At 40.1% G+C, this 26109-nt stretch overlaps 1 protein-coding gene across 2 annotated transcripts in view; it reads right to left on the minus strand.

Annotated features, from left to right (window-relative positions):
- Positions 1 to 4820: 4820 nt before the first annotated feature.
- The window catches only part of BAIAP2L1 (BAI1 associated protein 2 like 1), a 77870-nt gene continuing 56581 nt past the window's right edge, over positions 4821 to 26109 (minus strand). For both annotated transcript variants that reach the window (XM_019512886.1, XM_019512887.1), the window contains exons 4-14: positions 22084 to 22145; positions 21920 to 21991; positions 21358 to 21495; positions 17997 to 18149; positions 17444 to 17611; positions 16027 to 16177; positions 13589 to 13796; positions 13173 to 13250; positions 12736 to 12913; positions 6282 to 6322; positions 4821 to 5421 (exon numbers count right to left, since the gene is read on the minus strand). In XM_019512886.1, the coding sequence (XP_019368431.1) occupies positions 5346 to 5421; positions 6282 to 6322; positions 12736 to 12913; positions 13173 to 13250; positions 13589 to 13796; positions 16027 to 16177; positions 17444 to 17611; positions 17997 to 18149; positions 21358 to 21495; positions 21920 to 21991; positions 22084 to 22145 (1325 nt within the window). In that variant the 3' untranslated portion in view covers positions 4821 to 5345. The remainder of the gene's footprint in view (positions 5422 to 6281; positions 6323 to 12735; positions 12914 to 13172; positions 13251 to 13588; positions 13797 to 16026; positions 16178 to 17443; positions 17612 to 17996; positions 18150 to 21357; positions 21496 to 21919; positions 21992 to 22083; positions 22146 to 26109) is intronic.

Below are 26109 nucleotides of genomic sequence, written 5' to 3' on the forward strand. Positions count from 1 at the left end.
TTTTTTTTTTTTTTTTTTTTTGTCTGCTAAGAAGGTTGGCCTCCACTGAGCTAGCTGAACTGCAGGCTAAAGCTAAGAAACTTTAACTGAGGAAAAATGACAAGTCAGTGAGGCAAGTATTGTAATGATGGCCACTACTTTTTCTTCCTCATGGAAGTAAATGCACACTAGTCTCTGTCTTCAAAACTGACTGCAGGCATGAGGATGGGTCAATGAAATCTTGCTTTAGGATTTGATCACTTTAGAAAATCAGATGTTGGATCCAATATCGTCTGAGGATTTTTATTGGTTTTATAAGGGTGATGGCATTTAGACTGAAATATTTGGGACAACACAGAAGGTAATTGAACAAGTTGGGAAAGTACAAGGTGCTTTAACAGGAAGCAAATAGCACCTTTTATGAAGTGTCTGATCTTAAGTCAGTGGTTAATAGCAGTATTATTTCTCTCCTATTAACTTCTCTTATAATGCTAAAGAAACTAAAGAGATGAACAGTAGTTAAAGGTGGTAAGTCAGATTAAAAGCTTTCATTGTTTCATACCCACCCCCACAAGAAAAGAATAATGTGAAACAGTGTAATAGGGGAAAATGGAAAGATGAACTGAGGCATCAGGGATTGACAACTATGGTTAGCAGTTGAGTAGAGTAGTAAAAAGCAAAGCAATTTTGGGACCCTAGAGGCAGAACATGGGTAACCTCTGTGATACTAGGGCTCTTAGCCTATGGGTTCTGTGCGACTAAGCTGTGATGTTAGGAGTTCAGATAAGCACAAGAAGCAGGGGAGTCTGAAGAACAGTATAGGAAGATTAACTAAGTGCATTTCTGCTAAGAAAAAAAAATGCATGTGGAGTACTACTGCTCGAGTGTTGCTAATTACACAAAGGGGTCCAACTTTGGGTTGAAACTTGAGTTGTTCTCTCTGTCCATCTCCATTAGTGATTATCAGGTATTGAGGAACAATCCATATAGATTCATGAAGGGCAAATCATGCCTGACCAACCTGATTGCCTTCAACTATAAGATAATTGACTCTGTGGATGCAGGGAAAGCAGTGGACATAATGCACCTTAACTTGAGCAAGGCTTTTGATATGGTCTCCTACAACATTCTCACCAGCAAGCTAAGGAAGTATAGGTTGGATGAAGGGACTGTAAAGTGCATAGAAAACTGACTGGATCCTCAGGCTCAAGCAACAGGAATCAGTGGCTCTGTCTAGCTAGCATCAAGTGGAGTGCCCCAGGGGTTGGTCCTGGGGCCAGTTTTGTTCAATATCTTTTTCATCAGTGACCTGAAAGATGGGGAGCACACCTCAGCAAGTTTGCAGATGACACTAAGCTAGGGGTAGTAGTAGATACACTGGAGGGTAGGGCTAGGATTCAGAGAGAGGACTGGACCAAAAGAAATCTCATGCAGTTCAATAAGGACAAGTACAAAATCTTGCACTTGGGATGGAAAAGTCCCATGCTGGGGGTGACTGGCTGGGCAGCAGCTCTGCAGAAAAGGACCTGGGGGTTACAGTGGATAACAAGCTGAGTGAGCCAACAGGTGCCCCTGTTGCTAAGAAGGCTAACAGCATAGTGGGCTGCTTTATCAGGAGTGTTGCGAGCAGACTGAGGAAAATGATTATTCCTCTCTATTCAGCACTGGTGAGGTCATATCTGGAGTAGTGGCTCCCCAATACAGAAAGGATGTGGACAAATAGTGCATTGGAGGACAATAAAAATGGTTAAGGGGCTGGGGCACAGGACTTGTGAGGAGAGGCTGAGGGAACAGGGTTTATTTAGTCTGGAGAAGAGAAGACTGAAGGGATTTAATAGGGTGGTGCCAAAGAGGATGGAGCTAAATTGACACAATGAGGAGCAAAGGTCTCAAGTTGCAGCAAGAGAGTTTTAGGTTTGATATTAGGAAAAATTCTCTCATGAGGTAGTAAAGCACTGGAACAGGTTACTCTCCATTCTTGGAAGTTAAGACCTGGGCTAGACAAAGGTTTGACTGGGATGATCCAGTTTGGGATAGTCCTGCTTTAAGCAGGTGGGTGGACTAGATCTTCTGAGGTCCCTTCCAACCCTAATTTTATATGATTCTAAGGATTACCTATTAAGATGTTAGGATGCAACCGCCTGCATGATCCTCTAATAGTACAAGTGTAGCAAATCCACTCCAGCTTTGACCCTGTTTGATTCAGGGTCAAAGCTAAGGCAGTTGTGCTAAATTGTATTGCTGTAGCATCATTCAGCTGTAACAGATGCATCCTAGTAGCTGTTCTATGCTCATGGAGTGGCCCACACATTAAAACAATCTCAGAAAACATTTGTCTATGCCCTCAGTCTGACACAACAGATTAATTGTCCCAAGAGACTACAATTAAAAAAAAAAAAAAAAAGACTACACAAGTGCTGGAAGAAATCTTGCAGTTGCAAAAACAAACAGCCAGCATAGATAAAAATCAACAATTAAAAGACTGAATTTTTAATTTCAATCAGATTTTTTAATTTAATCATATCTTAAAATTTTTTAAGTGCTTTTTAAAAAACAACAACCCTATATACAGATAGTTTTAATTTAAGATCTGCTGAAGCTCAAAGATATCATCATGGAACTGAGATTATAATTTCTAATTATATACTATTTGAGACAATATATTCATATAACCTCGTTAGAAAAGTTTTATAAATAGGTTACAACAGGCCATGGGCTATATTAGGGGCCCAATCTTATGAGGTCCCAGAGGCTCCTCTACAGATTAGTAAAGATTAAAGAAAACTACTCTACCCAATGGGACTCAGTGCTCAGTCTAGAAGATCCCATTAAGCATCTCAGTGGTGCTTAGTTTCAGTTCTCAAACTGGATTTGTCTCTCCAGAGATAACATCCTTGTTAACAGCAGTATATGGAGACGAGAAACACTAGACTTGATTACTTACCCATCAGCTCTCTTGACTGTGTACACAAATTTGCAGAGAGACAAACCTTTACCTCTCTAAAAATGCAGTTTCAAGACTTTAAATTAATAAAGGATATGAAACAAGACTGCATTTTTAATAGAAAACAGTGGTTAAATCAAGGCTTCCTGACCAGTGATTTAAATCTATTTGTTTTAAATCAAATCCACCCTGAAGACAGAGGAGAATTTTCAACAGGCCTCCTCTGTAATGGGTTCTTCTATCACAGAGAATGTAAGGGACTACTACTCCTTTCTTTATGGAGGAGGAGGAGGAACAAAAAGAGATGGGCCTAACTTTCCAAGCACCACCCACCTAAGCTGATGCAGTCTCATCCTTGCTCTAAAATACATTGTCCTTACTGGGCAAAAGCACAGTGCTGTTTTCCTTCAGCCTAGAAAATGGTTATTAATAAGTAGCCTTGCCCTTTTATACACTTTCCAAACATCTCCTTAAGGGAATTTGGAGAACTATTTGCTCTGGTATCAGTTGGTCACCACAAGGGCAGGAAGTCATTCTTGTGAGATCTCATATTGCCCACTTCAATACATCATGGAAACTTAATTTCTAAAATTCAGTGTGTTTGCTATTGTCAGACAAAAATCACTTACTGAACTAATCACCAGTCCATTTCAGTACAGGATTGCCTGTGTTTTGTTTGTGCCAGTTACAGAAATCTGTCTCCAGATCATTGCATTTGACCTTTTCAAAAGTAGAGTCCATATCCATTCTCTTATGCTCATATAGTACAGATATGCATCCATCTACCCCCCCCCCGACTAATGCTGAAGGACTGCAGAGTTTTTCGTTTTGTTTTTTTTATAAACTAGATACTAGAACTAGTTAGCTTAGAAATTCAGCTATTTACATAGCTAGTAATGACCATACAGTTTTAGAAAAGGCGTGAAAAAGTTTAAACTGTGCAAGAGGCAGAATGTAATATTCAAATTAGGGTCAGGATCCTGGTACAGATGCAGCTACTCTCATAACATGTGGAATGGGGTCCTTGGTGAGCAGAAGGGGCCAAAGCCTGTGTTTTGCGTACGACGTGGAAAATGTTACTCTCAACAGTACAAAGGTGCTCAAAACAACTTTGCTGGAGTTGGGTAAGCAGAGATGCAGAGGGGGAAAACTTGCAGCACCATACATTTTTCTAGAGGTTTCCTTACCCAAACTCTGCCTACCATAGGAGATCAGAGCCTGAGCTAGCTGAGGATTTGAAGTCATAAGTCATTACTGCTGCCACGAGTAGAATTCAGCTTGGTGGCTCAGTTCTACATTCACACTGTGGCACACAGAACATGGTTAAGTGCAACTGTAAAAATACAACAGAGGGAACAGTCCTGCAGATCCCGGATAACAGATGGATGAGCAAAAGAACCAAAATGTTTTCCATTTCCGTGATTTAAAGGGACACCACCTACATGCTGTTTGTTAATAAACATTTTTTGGTGATATTGGACATGTAAGTACGTTTAAAAATCTAGCATATTTCTGCATTTCTCTTGTGTTATTCTGTAAACAGTGCATTTTAACTTCGGATATGGAGGGCTGCAATGTTTCAGGCATAGGAAAATTGTTGAAAAGGCAACTACTTGCGTTAGAATTTGAAAAATCATGGTAGCATTTTAAGTTTTGTGGCAGTAATATTTATATAAAAATTATAACTTGACAAATTTAGGTTGACAGTCCCTTTAAAGTTATTATAGTGCTGCAGGAGAATATTTTTTCATTGGAAGAGTATTAGTTTTAAAGTAAAGTAGAACACTACTGAAGAAAAGGAAAAAAAAATTCAGACCTTTTGTAATAATTTTGTGCTACACACATTTAAAATGCTATTTGATATATGAATATCAAGAAAAGCATGATGCATCTAATCTCATTTACAGGATAAATATTTATTTATTTATTTATAACCTAGAACATCTTTATATTAAACAAAATAATGAAATACATAATCATTTTATACAAGCAAACATTTTTCAGTATTAAGGCAGTTATTGTATTATTCTTTCCTATTAAAAAAAATCATTTTTTTTCTTTTGTCTAGTCAGTAAATATTATATGGAAACTTAAATACTAGAACTTATCCAAGGTAACAGTTCATGGGGAAATAATATAAATGATAAATTATGCTGTTAACTACAATAGTCACTTTCCCCTATATTTCACAATTCTCTCTCTGATGAGGGCATACTGTAAAATCAAGCGAAAATTCTCACACACATTAACCCAGAGCATTTAGGAAGCAAGTGAATTTTTAAAATCAGAAATCTATTCCAATATTTTCCTACTTTACAGTAATTACATTTAAATAAAGTTTAAAAGCAACTTCAGATAGCCTTTATAAATCATATTGCCAAAAATGCTGTTTAGAAAGAGTAAAAATATTTAAATGTTACATTCATCGAATTATTGGTGCTGATCTGTCATTTGTTACTGTTGGTCGGAGTTTCACTGTGGCAAAAGGATTTTCTCCACTGGAAAGAGAAAAAATTACAAATTACTACAAGCTCAATGGCAATAAACAGACAACTAGATGACTAAAGTAACTCAAGTGACAGCACAGTAAAGCAGTGTGTTTGTGCTTGTGTGCTTTGCTGAAGAGAGGTGGATTTAAGTCAGTCCTTAACATGTTTTATTGAATGGAGGTTTTAACACCTTTTTCAAGGAATGGCATGTATTTTCTCTCTAAGATTGACTTTTTAATAATGACATTTCTATTTAGCTGCAATATACATGGAACTGAATGCCACAGTAAAATTTTACAAGTCAGCTGTACAATAATCACAGAGTAAGATGTGTAATCTCCTTTCCTCTTTGATACTTGTTTGAGGAATAAGTCATAGTTTTAGATTACAAAACACTATGCAGTTTATCCTGTCTTAGTTTAACTAGACTAAAAAGAATCCCCAAACACTTTATAGGTTCAGGATAAGGACTCTAATATATACTTTTTCATCCAAATAGTCTGACACAGCTTTCACTTCCCCATTCTGGAATTCAGATAAAACTAGCTAGTTGGAGAACATGACTTAATTTTCCTTTGCTGTATTTCATGTTTCTTCACTTTAACTCCAGCTTAAGAGCCTGATCCTGCTTTCTTTCACATAAATGGAAATTCTGAATAGGCTGAATTTCCTTTATTTTACCACTGACAATCACCAGCCACCGTGCTTAGGAAAACTTAAGTGTGATGAATTTGAGTAGTGCTGTTTTACTAGCACATTTAGCAGGAGGCATTATGAAATGCAAAACAGATTTATGTCTTTACCAATACAAATAAAACCAACTTTAGTATAGTGTATCTTAGGGGAGTTTAATTTAAAACAACCCATACCTTAGGAAAGGTGGTTTTGTAATGCCATTTATGTCAGGTTTCTGTAAAAAGAATGAAAGGACTTCAGTATAGAGTTTACAGGTGAATACATATAGCACAAATGGAGAATGAGGAGACTCGTAAAATAGAGAGAACCCTTCTGTTGTTGTCATCAGGTTCAAGATCTGCAAGGAGTATCTTTACGTAAGTGCTAATTGGGCATTTAGAAGTCAGATAACGAATTATAAAAATTGTTTGCAATGAGATGCCACATAAAAAGTAAAAGGAGAGTCTAAAATGAGAGAGAGAGAGAACACTGGATTAGATTGATTTACAGCATGCTGCAGATTATGTTGGACTTTTTAAAATCACTCCTGAACATGTAAAAGCCCCGTTACTTACAGTAGTCATTAACATGAACAGAGTTTAAATTCTGGTTATCATGCTGATACATAAATGGCTGCATCTAAACCTGTTCAGCTGCAACAATGCAATTACAAAGGCCAGCTGTTGATGTTAAATTTTATAGAGGGTGTTGCTGGATTTTGTCCTAACATACCATGAATCCAAGTGAAAAAATCAAAATAGCAGCCAAATTTAATGGCATATTTGAAATTCAAAATAGGAGGGACCTAGTTCTCATTTGTCATACCAGCCCAACTGCACTCCCAATTGCAGGAATACAAGGTATGAGATATGTGTATGTAACTAGACCTTATCAATCAAAGGCAGAGTTAGCAACATTACATGGATGTGTCCTTTCTCCACTGTATATAAGAGGATGATATACATGTAGGAATTTGCTTATCCATCTCTAACATTTCAGTACATTTACAACAGTACAGTTAAATATGATACATGACATTCTGTAGAAAAAATAATTACTGTGTATTATTTTCTGAATGAAGTTGATACTTTTCATTTTTGTGAAGTTGTTCAGATAATCCAGGAGATGGCAGTATTACACCACCATAATGTTATTACCACAGTCAAATTTCCAGTTGAGATAAAGGAAAACTTGCATCAAAAGTAATATTTTTCAGATGCCTATTCAACAGTTTTGTGGCTATTAAATATAGTTTCCACTGTATTAGTACAGATGAGAAAAACCAGAGACTAAATCAACTGTATAAATCAGTACATTAAAATTAATTACACTGCAGAATAACTCTAACACTGCATAATTACTCTAACAGGCATCAAAAGGAAAATGAAAGTGGCAGCTCAAAAAGAATGAAAATGTACTGTTAAATTTGAATATACATATACATGTAGCTACAGGAATACATGATCAGCAACTAGATAAATGTGTGACTCTTCATTTGGTCTACAGTAAAAACACCCAGTAGAAGGAATTATTAGGTTTATACATTTGCAATGTACAACTTTCAGAATAAAAAGTATATTACTTAAAATGTGTATGAACCCTTTGTGCTTTACATACATTAAGGTTCTAACTTCCATAATTTTAGTTGGGTCCAAAGGTATTCTGAAATCCATACTGATGGAGGCCTCAGTTCAACAAGAGGCTGAATCACATGACTAAGTGTACCTGAGTAATCCCACTGAAAGCATGTATTCAGGGTTAGATACATGCTTCCATAACTTCTAAACTAGAGTTCGAGTTGCATGCTGTTTCTGATAAAACACAAACAAGCAAGGAAAAACAATTAAAATGTGGGCTGTTATACTAATCTTTTTAAATGAAATTGTTCCCAGGGAATTTTTTTTTTAAATTTAATGAAGGTTGGACAACTAATTTCATCAGATTTAAACCAAGAACACAGATGAAGAAACCCAGGGGCTAAGCCATTAAGGCTGGATACAGATGTTCAAAAAGCCCCTAGCGCAAGCACTCTTAACTACCGTGCTTTACTTGAAGTGCTGTAGGACAGAGAGGGAGTGAACCCAACACATGGCTGACATTCGGCAGAGGGGCTTAGAGCCTGCCTGCGCTGGTCAAGGCCACCAAGCTGGGGGGCTCCTGCATGCCTTCTGGGGTCTACTGGAGTGGCTCCTTCCCCCAGCCCTACCCCTCTGCCAGCAGGCAGCTGTCAGCATGGGTGGCTGGGGAGTAAGGAGAGGGGAAGGAAGGGAGTTCTCCCCACCATGAGGGCCCCCCCACAGCTTGCTGGCTGGGAGCTTGTGGGGATGAGGGGTTGGGGCCAGGCAGCCCTGTGCTGCAGCTTCTGGATGCAGGTGTCAAGAGGCTGGGGCAGGGGGTGCTGAATGTACCCTAGCCCAGTCCAGCCCCCTGAGACCCCAGCCAACAAGCTGTGGGGGGGGGATCCCTTCCCCCCCCCCCAGCCACATTTGCTGGCATGGCAAAAAGCTGGGCCAGGAAGCCCCGTCCTGCAGCTCTGGCTGCAGCGTTTGGGGTGGGCGGGGGCTGCTTAGGGAGTTCTGCCTGCTGCAAGGTCTCCCTCCCACAGCTTGCTGGCTGGTCTCTCGGGTGTCTGGGCTAGGTCCAGCTGCAGGGGGACTCCCTTCTACCCCACTCCCCCTCCACCCTGTCTCTTGACAGCTGCAGCCAGAAGCTGCAGCACAGGGCTGCATGGCTCAGCTTTTTGCCATGCCCGGAACTGCGGGTGGGGGAAGGGAGTCCCCCTGCTGCACAGATCCAGCCTGCCCCCTGGGGACCCCAGCCAGCAAGCTGCGGAGGGGTACTTGCAGTGGGGCTGGGGAATGGGCTGTTCCTTCCACTCCCTACCTGGCCACATAGGGAAGAGACAGAGGCTTTTCTGTCTCTTCTCTATAACAGAGCAGATTAGCATTGACCCAGGCTAGCAAGCTGCCCAGCAAGGGGACCCTGGGATGCTGGAGGAATGTCACCTACTTTAAGTCAGGATGGGATGTGGTACAGATGTTCGTTAAAGTGAGATCCGCCATTTTTTAAGTGCTTTATGCGCCGTGAGCATCTATTCTATTACAGCCATAAGGCACTTTGTGCTTAATGCATGTTAAGTGTAATTTCTGTACCTAGCCTAGGCTATCCACTTTTTAGAGATCAGATATTCCAGTGAATCATACTATGCTTCATTACAAGTTGCATACTGTTGTAGTGTTCACATGGAACAAAATATTTCAAAATTTTACAGACAGCTTCCTGTCACACTGAGTTGGTTTCCACGGCCTTAGAGGAAGCAGGGAGAGGGAGAGACTTGCACAGAAGCGGGTGAGGCAGGGAGCAGCTCTGCATTGTACTCCTAGGTAGATTCCCGTGTAAACTTCACTTGCTCCAAATTCTATAGGTTCTTTAAAGGAGCAGAAGTAAATAAGGCAGGTAACAGAACTATGGAGCAGCTACAGTTTCCTTGCTATGCGTACATTTTGATCTCACTGGCAGCAACTTTTCTCTACAGCTCCCTTCTCTGTTGTAGCCAAGACAGGGAGCAGCATATGGCCACAGAGGAAGTTCTTCTGGCAGAGGTTGGGAGGGGCCCAGACAAGAGCAATGAATCATAACCTCTCCGATGCTGCAGGATCTGTTGAATTCTCTTTCCTGGTGGACATTTAGGATTCACAGGGTTTTCCAGTCTTTCCTTTTAAAAAAGCCATAAGCTCACCCTACTCCCAAGAAAACTGGCTAGAATTTTAGAAGGGATTTTCTTTTTCCTCTTGGTTTTGTTTTTGCGCAACAGAAGCATGGGGGCTACTATTGTTACACTTGCTCATCTTAACAAAACCTGGAGTAAATGTTTAGAAGTTACTGGAGCTAAATTGACCATATAAAATATAATAGTACAGTGAGACTGAGACAAAACTGATGCAGCCATTTAACAGTTCTACAGTAAGTCACATTTTTGCCTGTCTCACTGCAGGGAACTCACTGTACTGCTTGCTTTGCAACTTTTACCGAGCTAATAAATCTTTAAACCATTGCCAACATAATTACAGCAAAAGGACATGTTGATCTAAAAGGTGATCTGAACATCAGTTAGCCACAGAATAAAATGAACCAATATATAATGTCAGCATTATGTAACCCTTAAGACACATTTTTATCCAAAAAGTAAAATTGCAGCTGACAAAATATAGGTGCTTGGTTCACAGAATTGTTTTGGAAGCTCCTAGAGATCCTTAAATCAACAAACTGTCCAAAGGCTAGAATATAAATCTTTTGTCTCGGCAATCCATTTCATAGAGTGTGAAAGTATATTTCTATAGAAATACATTGTCCTAGAAATGCTACATCATAGTAGGATTATGCAGTTCTTTGCAGCAGATTGTCAGTAATGAGTAAAACCCCTCATGAATTGTGGCTTCAAAAATAATTTTGGAAATGGTTTACAAAGAGCCTTCACTGAACAATCTGAATGTACTCTTCATAAATTAAAAGGCTCCTTATAGGGAATTTAAGAGACCCTTCTGCCTTGAAAAATAGCAACTAGTCACATTTGTTCAAAGTATAGAAAACATCTGGTAGGGTAGTAACAAAACATGGTTACCAGTTCTTTAGCAGTATAATACTTTCAGAAGCAAATAAAGTGATGACAGCCCAGTTGCCTACAGAGTTTATAAGAAGTGCAATATGGCCATTGCGAAGCATTAATACAGAAGGTAATTGTGATAGGAGTTCTAGCAAGTGTTGCAATGGTAATTGCTTCCTCCTTTCCCAGGGAACAGGCATGCACCTCAAAAAGTAATATGCTGCCCTAAAAGAAGTATGTGGGAAGGCCAGGAAAAAAAGAGTGTTGTTATTTTAAGTTACACAAAATATTTCTGAAATACGAGCACTGAATGGATTGAAATGACCTAACAGAAGTGACTATATAACCAGAGTACTGCTTATAGGGTAGCTGAATTACTGTTTCTCTTTTGAGATTATAGTTCTGGTAAGATACCAGAATCTATCTTCTACTCTATATCCATACAACAAAATAATTCTTGAAAATTAATAAATATAAGCAGGAGAGTCTTAAGTGGATATGCAATACATTATATAATATTTGATACAGTTTTGTTATTGGCATGCCACACACCAGGTTTAGTAGATTCATTGTTCTCGGAGACCATTTGATATTCTTAAGCTTACAAATCTAAATCTTATCAGAAAAAGATGTTTATTTCAGACTCTAGGCACCTTTGGTAATTACATAAAACATAAATAATATCAGAAACAAAGCCAGCAGCAAATGTCACCATGTTCCAACAATAACCAGTTAACTGCTGCCTGAATATTTTTGTTGTTGTTGTGGTTGCTGCTTGGGGTTTGGTTTGAAGTTCAACCGTCTCAAAAACAAAAAGCACTTTTTCAGACCAAAGAGAGGAAGTTGGGAATTTCTTAACACAGGATTCCCACAGGGAGACGACTCTGCCAAGCAACTGCTTCTTCTCCTCCTCCTCCTCTGTACTCAGTTTGATCTCAACTGTAGCATTTGCTGTTTTGTATAGTCTGACAGTCATACATCTTCTTTTAATGAAAAATACTGTTTTCCCCCCCCCTCAAAACTTCTTTGGCAGAGAATCTAAGTTTCTGCATCTGCAAGTGATATAAGTTTGGCTATAAAAGGAATTCTTCTGTGTGTGGATGCTGTGGAATATCTGAAGTCAGACAGCAGAGGATCAACAGAAGCCCACTACCGTACAGTGGATTTAGGAATCCAAATACAAAGAGAGGGCATTACCAGAAGACCCAGGTAGCTGAGCTCCTAGCAGTTTTTGAGGCAATTGGCTTTATTTTTGCAGTTGAATCTTTTACTACAGGTCGTGTATTTCATTAAAATAAAAGTGCCAGTTTAAATTTTGAAGTTACAACAACTGATTTTTCCAAAACAAAGTTACTTATTCCCCAGAGAAAATTCAGACAAAGTTATTTCTTTACTTTGTGTAAATGCTCCCTTTTTTCTTTACCAAACATTTAGAGAATAGACTGCCTAATCTAAGTGCATCTACCCCCTCTACATACCTCCAAATTTATCATAAAAAAGGAAACAGAGAAATAGAAAGGCAGTTTATTTGATAAAGGCTACTACTTGTTTTCTATAACAACAAGGTTTGTCAACATATCAGAGACCAAGTACTCTCATTTGTATTTGCATCCTTTGATCATTCTAAGTAGGTTATTTACTGATCCAAGATATACTTCAATAAAATACTCAGGTCCTTAGTCTATTAGCAATTTTCAACATACATCATTGTTTGAACATTGATTTAATGGATTCATCAGAGTATTTATTTTATTTTACATGTATTTAATTCAATTGTGTGCTTGAGGGTGTAGACTTGTCTATATGTTTATCTATCCTTCTGCCAGCAGAAGGTTATTTGAAGACTTTCCCCCCCATTTTTACGTACTACTGTTAACTTCTGTGGAGTTGCACAGGTCTTGTGGAATGCCACATTTTGTTCCATGTTCTGAATTGTTTTAAGAATATTTAAATCAGGGCTGTCTAACTTCTGAGTGGCCAGGGGCTGGAAAGGAACATTTGGACTCATAATATCTGATTAAAAGTCACGATGCAGTTTTACTTACAGGAGTTGTGCTGTCTGGTCTTTCTACTGGTACTTTCACAATTGTATCCTTGGAAGAATCCAGTCTCTTTTCTGAAACTGCACCTATTTTCAAGGGTCCTAGATAGTCTGGTGGGGGGAGGACAACACCACCTTTGTCTGCTAGATTTACAGAACTGATACTTCTGATTGGTACAGGGCTACAAGGAAAACAGGCAAATATTAGATTAATTAAAACAATTAATATTGCTTTCTGGACCCTAATCTGGCAAAGAACATGTGTGCTTAACCTTAAATATAGGAGTCTTTGGGTGGGGGAGAATGGTCACATAATCAAGAAAAACATATTACTGAATGACAAACCCCAAGAGAATTTTAAAAAAAAAATGGAGAGAGAATTTTTGTAAAGTTTAAACATTTTAAAACAGTGCAAACCTTTCTTCAAACTGACATCATTACCTTGGCACTGGCGCAGCTAGTCTGTTTTCAGCTGGTTCTTCCAGTGGTTTTGTGTACGATGATGGAAACCAACCTTTTCTGTACATAGGATGAAAGAAAAGGACAACTTAATGTTTTCACTTAAATATATTTTTCAAGTTTGGTATGGTGTAACATTAAGCTCAGCACAGTAAAGTCTGGATAGTATCTTAGCCACCTGTTTTGGCTCTTGATAGTACTGATAGTATTAAATGGATTTTGTTTATGTATTGCCTTTTGTAGGGCAAATATATACATGTCTCAACAGCATCATTTTCGTGACCACTGAGGAGTTTTCCCCACAGTCCAAAAGCAGTGACCTTCAGCAAAAAAAAGCCCGGAAAACTGGTCAGATACATTTGTCCCTTATCTCAAAACTGGGCAATATATTGACATACACTTTAGTCAAGTCATGTTCCCCATAAAGCCAGCCATCCTTTTCTTCAGCTACAAGAAGTGTGATGATGTCTCCTTGTGCAAAGCTAAGTAAGGTCTTGTTGCTTCCAGCCGTATGTGGAAAGATTGTTTTTACTTTTGGTCTTTTCATTATATTCAGCCCTGTGGCAACCGAGGTTGAACGGCATAAATTAGCATCATCTGAATTATCTATTAAAAAAAAAAAAAATAATTGTGACATTAACCACAAGGTAACAAAGGTAAAAGTTGCCCAATAAAAGTGCAGTAAAGTAGAACTAAAATATAACCAATTTTCCTACTATCTGTTGTTCTGGCGCAGGGATTTCCAATTACAATCTTCACAGTTGCCATTTGCATGTATTTAACATTACCACAATATTTATGATGGTTAATATAAGAAATAGTTTGAATATTACAACTTTAAACCAGTAGATATAGGAGTTTTACAGGCTTTTAATGCCCACTGCTGGTTTTATCTAGTGGCTAGATGTTGCTAATGTACATATGCATGGAAGATTTTCCTTTTACAGGTTTCCCTCACTTTATGCTGTACACATATTCCTGGAAAAGGGTGTATAAGTTGAATTCACATAAAGGGAACCCACTTCACAATGTAACAAATAAGGATACGTTCCAAGACCTCAACTGTACTGACCCCCAGACCCATTTTTACATGACAATTTTGGTACTCGCCAACAGCAGACAGTACACACAAGCACAGGGCACTATCATAATTGGGATAACAACTGTAGAAATACATGTCACAGACAATGAACGAAGAGCACAGATCCACACAGGAGACTATATTCTGGTGCATGTCACTCCCACAATCCACTGCAGAAAGCAGCTGACTCCAGGCTTCCACTATGCTGATTGCATAAGAGTGAATTTACCTCTCGTATAATGAATTTTTGGTATAAAAAGGGTCATCGCATAAGAGTGAATTCACACATACAGAACCTGCATAAAGTGAGGGAAACCTCTACTATATTTTCCAGTCCCACAAAATTTTAACTGTGTTCAGAGACTGGAGACATAAACAGTTGGATTTTTAGATGTGCCAAGCACTCAATTAGTAGATATCAGTGGGAGTTGCAGGTGAAGGGGGCAGGCTGGGGCCAGGGCCAGGGCCAGGGCCAGGGCCAGGGAGTACTCGCATGCATGTGTACATGCAGCCCTCAACAGCTCACCAACAACTTAAGTGGTCTTCCAGCCCAAATAATTGGCCACCCGTGTTCTAACACTGCAACAACAAATCCTATTTTTAATGGGATTTACCATTTGGTCAAAGGGAAGGGAAATTCATGTCCATTTCAACTCGTGTCCTTTTGTAATTTTTTAAAAAAGAATGTAATACTCATTCAATTTTCTGCACACATGTTCTAAAGTGATCATTCAAGGTATGAACAAAAGAACAAGTTACAGTGAAATAAAAAGAGATGGACTTATTTCAGAGAAGCTAACATAGTAGCTCTCCTTCTTATTCTTTAGTAAGTGAAAGATAAACTGAAGCACCTTAGTCCTTAAAGAAACAGGGCTAAGTTACCATGATTCAGCTTTTCCTTAGTGCAGGGTAAGAAGGTGCAAGTGAACAATTGACATGGAGGATTGGATACATGTTCAGTCCCCAACCTGGTTAAACTTGCTGGGCCATATTAATCAAAAATGTATGAACAGAAATTAAAAGAATTAAGAGACTTGTGTGTTTAGTACAAAACCTTCATAGTCGGGATTTTACATTTTCCTATTAGATAGTTCTCTATTTCAGTAAGGCTGCATGCATGCATTCAGATAATGTGGGAGAATTCTTTTTGGTTTGTTCTCCTAGTACAAAAGCTTATTCAGAGTCACATGTACAGACTTCAAATGCTGATGCCCTGAAGAATGAAGAGCTTGCAATGCTGACACTGAAGCCAGGGGAGGAGGAAGAGGGAGGCTTGTGCACGCAGCTCAGCATGTTCTGAAGGCTCCTTTAGTCTGCCTGGCAATAGATGCCTGCAGGGCACAGGGCAACCCTAATTGGCTGACCCAGACTGTCCATGGTTGGTCTGTGTTTCTGTGCAACACAATGTGTGGATTATGAAGGGGCCATTTTTTTTACTCTCAGTTGGAGCAGCACAGTCCAGTGAACACCTGTACAAACATCTGCTCTCCCAGGAGAAACTGAATGTCTGTATGAGGCTTTGCAAGACATTAACATCTAGGGAAAAAAACCCAAACATCCCTCCAGTAGACATTTCTCAATGCCTGTTAGAACACCATATAGTCAAAACATTGGACTGGTGACTATCTTAGTAGTCAGGAGAGATGCACTAACGTTTGACAGACAACAACACATACCATTTGTACTGCTTGTATATCCATACTGAGATAAAAATGAAACCCACTTTCAGCATGAAAATAAGGAAAAAAAACTCACCTGTTGAATTATTTAGTCTTTCTGAAGGTGCCTTTTGAACGGCTGCTGGATTGTTAAACATATCAACTAAAGGACTGATATATGCTCTACTTGTGGGAGCAGGAGGCACTTTTGCTGCATTTTCATGAAGAGGATAATAATTTTTTCCAATCTACAGATGCAAAAATGTTCACATAGTATTAACATAGTAATGAAATGACATGGACATCTTGGATTATTTGCAGCACTAAGTTGGCCCCTCTGGGAGTGCGCACAGGGGCCGGCCCTCTCCCTTCCTGCTGTCCCCCAGATGAGCTGCCTGGCAGCAGCAAAGGACACAGATCTGCACCACCACCTCTGCTGCTGCCAGGCAGGCAGGGGGTGCCATACCAGGGCAGCACAGGGCTCACAGCATAAAGTAGCTTCCCTGCCTGGCCCCACTCTGCCCTACCATATCAGGTCCTGCCCACTGCTCCATGGAGGCCCCAGCGAGAGGACAGTAGGGTGTGGAGCCCCAAACCCACAGCAGGTAGCCTGCCCCCGCCTCGCACACAGATCTGGGGGGCACCTCGCCAGGGGGGCACGGGGCTTGCAACAGCATGTAGCTTTCCCACCTGGCCCTGCTCTGCCTTGCTGTGCTGGATCCTGCCGGCTGGGCCGCGGAGGCCCCAGAGCGGGGGCAGCAAGGTGGGGAGCCTGAACCCACAGCTGCCTCTGCTGTGCTGCCCATGGGGGAGTGGGGAGCCAGGCTCCATGCTCTGCTGTGCTGCAGTAGCTGCTGCCTCCCACAGACGGCAGCTGGGGCTTGGGCACTGCAGCTGGGGGGAAGGGGGCTGTAGCCTGGCAGCAGGGGGCCACCTCCAGCAGGGATACGGGGTGGGGAGACGTGGCAGGGGAGTAAGGCGCACCAGCAGTGGTGGGGGGCTGTGGCTTGGAAGTTCGGGGCCTGGACCTGCATCCTAATGAGCTAAGGGGGCAGAGGGAGCTCTGATTTTCCATGATAAAAAACCCAAAATCATCAAATAACAAAAATTTATAGGTACTTAGAATTTATTTTACTATCATGACTGAGGCACTGGTAGGCTTCCAAATTGCTTTAAAATTGTAAATTTATCAATAAAACATTGTATTCAGTTGATACACACGTCTCATTTTAAGTTCAAATTTTGGGCTTTTTAAAATCAGAGAACTTGTGTTTTTATCAGAGAATTTGTGATTTTTAAACAGAGGAAACCAGGATCCCTGCTAATGTCAATAAGGCTTTGTATGGGTCTATGCATCTGTCTAATGAATAGTTACAGAACTGAGGGTCCAGCTTGTTACTGAGTTTTTTTCACCATATGCAATTCCAGAGTCTCAAGACTTAAGTCATAAAGTTTATACACATACAAACTCAGGGAAGTCAGTCTTTACTTGCGATTAATGAGGAAATGCATACCACAGTATTTCTTTCTATCATTGGTGAAGGTTGGGGAGTTCCTGATATTGGAGTGGAACCAGGTGTCTTTATCTCTTCTATCATACTGATAACTTTCTCTGGCACTTTTGTGGCATCACTACAGGTTTCCTGCCACACAGGCAACTTGGAGTTAAGTAAATCTGTACACTGCAACCAAAAAAAATGAAGTTATAAAACATGCAAATTTTTGGGTTAAAACAACATTTGAATTACAATGGACTACATTCTAACTTCAGTTATACCACACCAGTGCAACCTCTATGAAGTCTTTTAACATTGAAGCTTTAATATTTAGCTAGTATATAAACTAAATATATCAATTTAACACTAAGCCATGTGATAGAGATAACGTTTAGTGCAAGTTATTTGTGATATTGGAAATACAAGTGGATTGGCACAAGTCTTTCAGTCCTTGGTTTCAAAAGTAAGTAATTACTTCTTTGCTTAAACAAATATAAAATAACCTATTGAAAATGTCTCTGTTCTGATGAGACCCCCCATTTCTACCTCTGCACTTTAGAGCAACACTGACCTGTATATGATAATAGTTCATGTGCTGAGTAAAACTGCAGTGCTTGTCAACCAAAAAGCAGAATCTTCTTTTTTCTTCAAGGAGAGCTTCTCTGCAACCTTCAGCAATAAATCTTTGAATATCACTCTGTCGAGAAGTGACTGTTTCCAAATACTAAATAAATACATAATTATAATATGAACTGTGTGCAGGCTACAAGTTTGACTTCTGACTTGACTGAATTTGTGAGACAAAAAATCAGCAGTGTAAACATCATTCCTAAAATGGCACAATAAGTTTTTGCTTTACATTTTAGATGAGTGCTTAGTCTCCTGATGCCAAGCAACTCAGACATTAGCTGATCGACTGGTTTCAGTAATCACATTTACCCTTAAAATCATTTTGAAGCATGAAAATATTTATGCCTTATTTTTAAAGATGGAGAACTGAGTCAGTAAGATTTAACCAAGGTCAAAGAAATTTGCGTAAGGTTGAGAAACTTCAATCTGAATCCTTAGTGGAGTAGGTTAAGCACAAGACAGTCTTTCCTGTACTCATCTTAGGTTAACAGACAGATGATTAGCAGCTGAACATTATGTTTAGACTTGATTAAAACTTAAATTATTTTAAGAGAAAAAAGGGAACTGAAAATATACGATAAAAGATAACACATGAAATGGAAAACAAGAACAAATCACAAGGAATACAATATCACAGAATCAGAGAACTCTGGCTGAAAGGGAACTCCAGAGGTAATCTAGTCCAGCCCCCTGCCCGAGCCAGGATCATCCCACCAGTCCAAGGCTCTTAGCTCCACCAGTCCAAGGGTGTTAGCCTGCTTGACAGTATACAGGATAATGGTGGGCATGACCACCCCACCATAGTTGGTGTAGAACTTGTGGGGAAGCATCTACAAAGGCTAAATATCTACAAGTCAGCAGGACCAGGTGAACTACACCCAAGGGTGCTAAAAGAACTGGCCGATGTCATCGCGCTATCTATGGCAAAGTTATTTGAAGACTCATGGTGTTTGGGAAAAGTCTCAGAAGATTAGAAGAATGCCAATGTGGTGCCTATCTTTAAGACAGGGAGAAAGGAGGACCCGGGAAATTACAGACCAGTCAGTTTGACCTCAGTCCCTGGTAAAATCCTGGAGAAAATGATCAAAGAATCCATTACAGAAGGCTAGCAGAAGGCTATACACAAACTATATAGAGGTATAACTTCACCCATCGTTAGCACAAGACAACTACTGTTTAACAACCAAATAGAAAAGCTAACAACTCTTTTACTAAATTTTGACAAAGGAGTAAGTTTGCTCACATGCAAGGGTACTTAAGTGCACACTGGGCGTGTCTACATGTGCTATTAATTAGCATTAGGCTTACTGTGCAGTAAAATACTGTGCAGTAAGCCTTCCTCAGATGCATGTCTATACATGCTCTCCACTGGGAGCAGATTTGCTCCTGCCCTGCCCTGCCCCCCTGCAGCAGCCAGGGGGAGCTCCAGGCTCCCCCAGGTGTTAGCAAGGGGCATGGGGCCAGGAGAGCTCTACTGGCTGCAGTAGCAGCTGTCTCCTGGCCCCATGCACATTGGGAGGGGACCCGATGTGCATCAGGTGAAAAGACAGCTGCCCCTGCAGTGAGCAGAGCTCTGTTGGCCGCATGCCCAATCAGGACACATAGCTGCCAGTGAGCCCCATTCTGGGTAGGGCTTTCCTGCCCAGCAGGAGGTTTGCTGGGAGCTGTCTCAGGTGTGGAACAGTTGCTGGCAAGCCTCCTGCTGGGCGGGGGGCGGGTGGGTCTCTGGCAGCTGCCCTGCTTTGTATGGAGCTGGCTGCTCTGGAACCCAGCCCCCACTCACCTTCCAGAGCAGCCAGCTCTGCACTGGGAGCCAGGACAGGGGGTAGAAAGGTCCCTAGTCCCAGTGCTGATTAGCTCCTGGCTCCTGAGGGCAGCTGGGAGCTGAGCAGCGACAGGACAGAGAACTCCCTGTTCCCTTGGCCCCCTGCTGCCTAGGCTGAGTAGGAGCAAATTTGCTCCCAGTCAGCATCTACATGAGTGTTACTGTGCAGTAAATCTAGTACCTATATTTACAGGTACTAGCTAACCACACAGTAGCCTAATTTACTGTGCAGTAAAGTGTCTCGTGTAGATGCACCCACTAAGAGAAGCCACACAGAATTAGTGAGAAGTAGCCAATACACTGTAAATGCGTGCCCTCGTTTAGAGTAGCAACTTCCCAACGTAGATTAACCCATAAAGCTGTCCCCATTCTTTTCCCAGTATAATAGAAGGTTGAATGGAATTATAAACTGTTTGCCCCCTTGCACCCCACCTCTTCACTTTGTCTGAGCCTTGCTGAGGAACAGAGGTGAATTCAGTATTAGAATACCGAGTTTGCCTCTATTAATTGTAGGCACTGGTGATATTATTTAGCTGTCCTGCTTGATTATCATAAAAAAAAAATCTTATGATTAGATGACCAAAACATACTATTTACAGCCACATCTGATTGAAGATGCAGCTTTCCCCCCCAATTTTTAAAGGTTCAATCCTACAAATGCAGTGCAATCAGTGAGACTACCTATACACCATATTTATTCATGTCCCAAACTACCTTCTCCCTACCCCCCCAAAAAATTCAGCTCTCCAGAGTAGGGGTGCATGTCTTAAGTGGGAATGCTGATATTCTTTGCTGTACTGAAAGAATAGAAGCACAGAGACGCTGTAAAATTACTTCCATACTACTCCCCCTGCCACTCATGGACAGAGGGGCCAGAGTTCACCCCTCAGAGTTGGAACTAGTGTATTAACCCTTTCACAGCTACTGTGGAATTGGCAGTAGCTTTTGGCTGAGCAGCCAACAACTGCTGCCCGTTCACCAGCGGCTGTGCAGAGGTTAACACTTAGCTTTTGACCGAGCAATTCAGCCACAGTCAGGAATCCCGCAGTCAGAATTTGAAATAGACTCTAGAAAAAAATTATTTATAAACATTTCTTCATTTCAGAAAAATAAAAGTTCTGTAGAACTAGGCCCTAAACTGTAATTTTCATTGTGTGAGTTCATTTGCTAACAGTGTCTTTAAAACAAAACAGCCTTGGGGAATCAATAAAGCAATGTAACCTGTTTGAAGTCCTATTGTCTTACTATTGCCAAACAGCTAAATAGAAGAATGCATCTAGACAAGTAATTACACTGCAAGCACAGAAAATAGTGGGCAGGTTTTTTTTCTTTTCTTAGAAAGAAAGAAAAGCAAAGAAGTCAGGAGAAACTAGATTCAGGAGATAACTTTGATTATAATATTTTATAACAATGACTGATCTTGTTAAGAGACTTCCATAAGAGCAGCAAGCAATCCATGGGGATACAGTACACAAACCTCAATTTCTTTATATTCATATTTCATTGCATTCCTTCCACCTTGACTTTTCCTTTTGATTTTTTTCAGCTCAGCCTGCGACTTCTCCAGTGAATCTAACCTGCTTTTGTGTTCTGTCTGGTATCTCTTTAAAGTTGCCTGCAAACAAAGAATTTAAACATCTTACCATTCATGCTGTAATGCAACTATCAAAGAACTATGCAAGCAGCTAAGAAATGCCTTGAATGATAAATCTTGATTAATATTGAATCAACATATTTGTCAATGGCTTTTCTTCATATTAGCAGCTCTAATTCAAAACAGAATTCTCCAGCTAAAACAAGTTTTCCATTTATACAAAATAATGTTACATATTTTTCAACTTTAGTATTTAGATCATATTTAATATATTTTGAGACTAAATGATACTAAATAATTTCCAAGATAAGGGGCATGTCTTTTAACACACTTTAAGAGTGAATATTATATACAGTCATGTGCTGCAGAAACAGATGTTAAAGCAAGAGAAAAATGTAAAGAAATGAAATTGATCTGTTGTGGTATTAAGGTTCAACGTACTTACATTCATATATTTTACATCCAGCTCTGTTTTCTTCTCTAGTTCAGTAATAATTTCTTTATGAAATTTTTTGAACTTTAAAAACAAGCAAATTATATTATGGTTATTCACAAAGTTATGAAATATTCTTGTACAATTTCAAAAAAGTTAATGAAATATTTACTTACACTTTCATCTAGACTGTCATTCAGTTTCTTGTGCGCGCTTGAGATCTCTACAAGAACTTGCCCTGTTGATAAAGAAACCCAGTGTTTTTCTTATTTATTTACAGATGTTTGATATTTTGTCAATGTAGAGGAAGAGGTTGAGGAGGAGGAAGGCGGCAATACTTGTATAAGTAACAGAGACAACGTGGAATAAGATTTAAAACGGGTTTCTTCCTGAAATTGTTCAAAACAGCAGTCTTATTCTGAACTGAATAAATTACATGTGGCCACAGATTTATCAGGTAATGTACATGTATGGCAGAAAAAATAATCAATGATTTATTATTACTATTCAAGAACAATATAGAACCTGCCCATGCCACTTGCATTGCTAGGCCAAAACAGATGAAGTTTAGTGTTCTCCTCTCCCAAGGGCTGAGCACATTGCCTTGGTAGTAACCTCTTCTCGCTAGATAAAGGAATAGCGCACAAGAACTAGGGACTATGCTTGATCACGAGTCTTATTTATTCCATAGTTGAACATTGGGACAATTCAAAACATAAACAGCTTTTAAGGCTTGTTAGGTAATCCTATAGCTCATTAAAGTATACACCACCCACAAAGATTCTGATCTTGTACCTCTCAACTTAATGGAAAAACTCCTTTTGATTTCACTGGTGCAGGATCACACCCATTCTCCACCTTGTTGATTTGTTTTTCTTTATACTGCACTATGCTTCTCTCCTTTGAAAATACTTAGTCTTACCACCCATTATATATGTTGCTCCACAACTCTCTTCGTACTTCTCTAATTATAGCAGAGCAACACACAAAGCTTTTGAAGGGGGGAAAAAAATAAATCACCCTTCTCCCTACAGCACAACCCCTCGCCCAATAATAAAACCCTTTTCTTTTCAATAGATGTGAGTGATTCAGAGCCATCAAACTAGGTAGGTAGCTAGCCTAATTGTGTGAACATATGACTATTACCCTTAGTCCCCCTCTTCTTTCTTTTGACTACCATATTTACTCAACTATAAAGTGACCCTGAATACAAGACAACATCCCATTAATTAGACTCTGTATATGGAACATTTATAAATATGTGTTATAATTTTCCTGGTATAGAATCTAAGTATTGAAGGGTTATCTTGACTACCCCCCCGCCCCTGCTACAACAGGGAAAGCAGTGGCTGACCCCTGCCCCCCCCAGCCACTGCTCCCCATTGCCCTCTGCCCCACCCACTTCTTTGCCTTGCAGCAGTCCTGCCCTGTCACCTGCACTCCCTCAATCCTCGCTCCCCTCAGCCTCTGCCCCTCCCCTCATTCTCCCAGTCTCTAACTCTTCCCCCAGAAACTCTGCCTCTTCTCCCATTGCTCCCCAATCTCTGCCTCTCCCCTCTGCCCGCCCAACTCCCCAGTTTCTGCCTCTTTCCTCCTCCCCCCACCAGACTGCCCAGGCTGCTCAGTCCCAGACCACAGCACATGGAAGATCGGCCATTGACTGGCCAAGCAAGCAATACAGCAGTGTTGGCATTACTGATTGGCCAGGCAGGAGAAGGACTTTTCTTGGGCTTCATGCTGGGAAAGACCCCAACCTGACCTAGAGCTGAGCTTTGCTTGAGTAAGGGGGGGAATAGGTGAGAGGCAGAAGCTGCAGAAAAGCAGAGGCAGGGGCAGGAGGCTGCTGTGGATTTCACTGGCCCTGACCTGGGCTCAGGGCCAGAGTCAGAGCCAAAGCAGTCGCCTGCTCCCCCCTCCACTTTGTATGAGATGGAGGGCTTTTTCCCTTCCAGTGCTGATGGAGGGGGACAGATGGGGACCTCATCGTATATTTGAGTAAATATGGTATTTACTTTACTTAAGTTACGCTGTCTTTCTACTTAAATCCCTTGACACCAAGGGAAGTGGTCCATGACATTTGGAAGAGGTGGGAGTATAAGATTGCCATGTTGACAGCTGAATTTCCATGCAAGCAGGAAGAAAGAAGGCAATGCAAGAGATTTACCTGTGTGCCCAGATCTTGAAAGAGGGATGATTGAGGACTGGGTTATGATTAAAGGGGATTTCTAAGCATGTGTTTTTCCAAGCATTTCCTTCTACATTACATAATGCTGCTATTGTTTCTTTAGTATTCTGTGTTTCTGGTTAATACAGCATGCAAGGGGAAATACAACGCAAGGTGAGAGTTACTATAGTAACTGATTATTTCATATGCAACAGAAAAGTAAATACAGTTTAGTTACATAAAACATTTGTACAGTCGATGGCATGAGTACGTAGCCTGCTATGTTGAGGGTGCACTAGTGGATGCACTCTTTGTAGTGTCTGGATTAATAACTCGACTGTAGAACTTTTTAAAGGTTAGCCTGATATTTCCAAACAAAAGGAATCTGTAGAACTGAGAAGGCCTGTAGACATTTATCAGTAATTCAAAGGGAGAAAATATTAGTACTTACAGAAATCCAAAAAATTCAAAATTTAAGGATACTTTTACCAAATGTTTGAAACCATACACATGAAGAGTTGTATGGTTATACGGTAAATGATGAAAGAGAAAAACTGACAGAGTAAATATGGAATAATATTTAGACCCTCACCCAGAAAAAATATTTTATTTTATAAAGACCTTCCACTCCTTCATAAAGTATGTTTTATGCCAGTGCAGTGTACTTAGCTAATGGTTGGCAGCATTGTAAAGATTATTGCAGTAGATCTTGGAGCTCCCAGCACTGACAGCTATCCAACATGTATTGACTCAACTCTCATCATCCTTTTACACTCCCTTCCTCTGGTTTACCCTGCCACCACAATGTAAACGCTCCGTCAAACAACCCATTCACATGGTGCGTCAAAAGTGGAAAACCTGACGTTCAGGGTTGTTATTCTTGTCTCAAACAGTGCTCACACTGACTGCAGCCCTCAAGGCTTCAGGGTCTGACTGCTTGGTTAGAAACACGTTTTTTCACTCGTATTACAACCATGTTTACTGCCAAACCATGTCCCAAAAGTGAAAAGTACTTTAAAAACTGCATGTTATTTTAAAAGTTTGGACTTGTTTAGTTTACAAATTTGTTTTCTTCATGTTTGTAATCGTTACAGACATGCCCCAGTATTTTTTTTTAATGATTATTAGATATCAGTATCTAGTTCTTGTATAAGATTTTTTACCCTCCCAACTACAGAGAATCCCTGTATTCTGCATATCAGAAATAAAGTCTGTTTTATGCTAGAAACTCCTTATTGCTCCCCATAATTGTAAGGCACTGTATGTACTGGCTCACCCATCTCATTTCCTCTCTGGTGTTTTGAGTCAACATTTTGAGAAGGAGCCCACAGTAAGTACATTGTGATCCAAGACATTTAAGTTATAGGACAAATTTTGTGCCTGAGTGTAAATCTGGAATGCTCCTCCTGACTACAGAATTTTGCCTCCTATTGTTAAATAGGGCCTTTAAATACCTCTAAAAAAAATTTAATCCATGATCACTTCATCATCAGATTAAAATAACGTAAGGGCCATATTCTGGCCTTCTGTTTTTGGGTAAAATTGTTCCAAAGCAAGGTGAGTTTAGCATGCATGAAATAGTTCTCACATTTAAGGAAAGAAATAAGTTTCAAGGTCATTCTCATGTATACTAATCTCACTGACACTGCTGCAAGTCTGGTGTGACTCAAGTAAAGACAAAGTAGTCATTCTGGATTTACAGCAACCTTCAGATTTTGGTCAAATCATCAAAGGCTCAAGAATCACAGAGTCTACGTGAATGCATAAACACATATTTGTCTTGCAAGATGTGCAAACAGAGAAACATTCTGCCATGAATTCAAGCTGTTCAGGATCTGCTTTACGACCTACAGCATATCCATGACATGCAGTCACCAAATCTTACCCCATTGTCACTTATTAACAAACACAACCTATATATTCATTAATCACTGGGTAATATAGCTTATGTAACATTAACATAAATATTAACTCCAATTTGCATAAGATAGACCATAAATATGATTCTTCCTACAGAATCACATTACGCAAAGAAATC

Source organism: Gavialis gangeticus, unplaced genomic scaffold (genome assembly GCF_001723915.1).
Source record: "Gavialis gangeticus isolate Ggan-Ray unplaced genomic scaffold, GavGan_comp1, whole genome shotgun sequence".
Lineage (NCBI taxonomy): Eukaryota > Metazoa > Chordata > Crocodylia > Gavialidae > Gavialis > Gavialis gangeticus.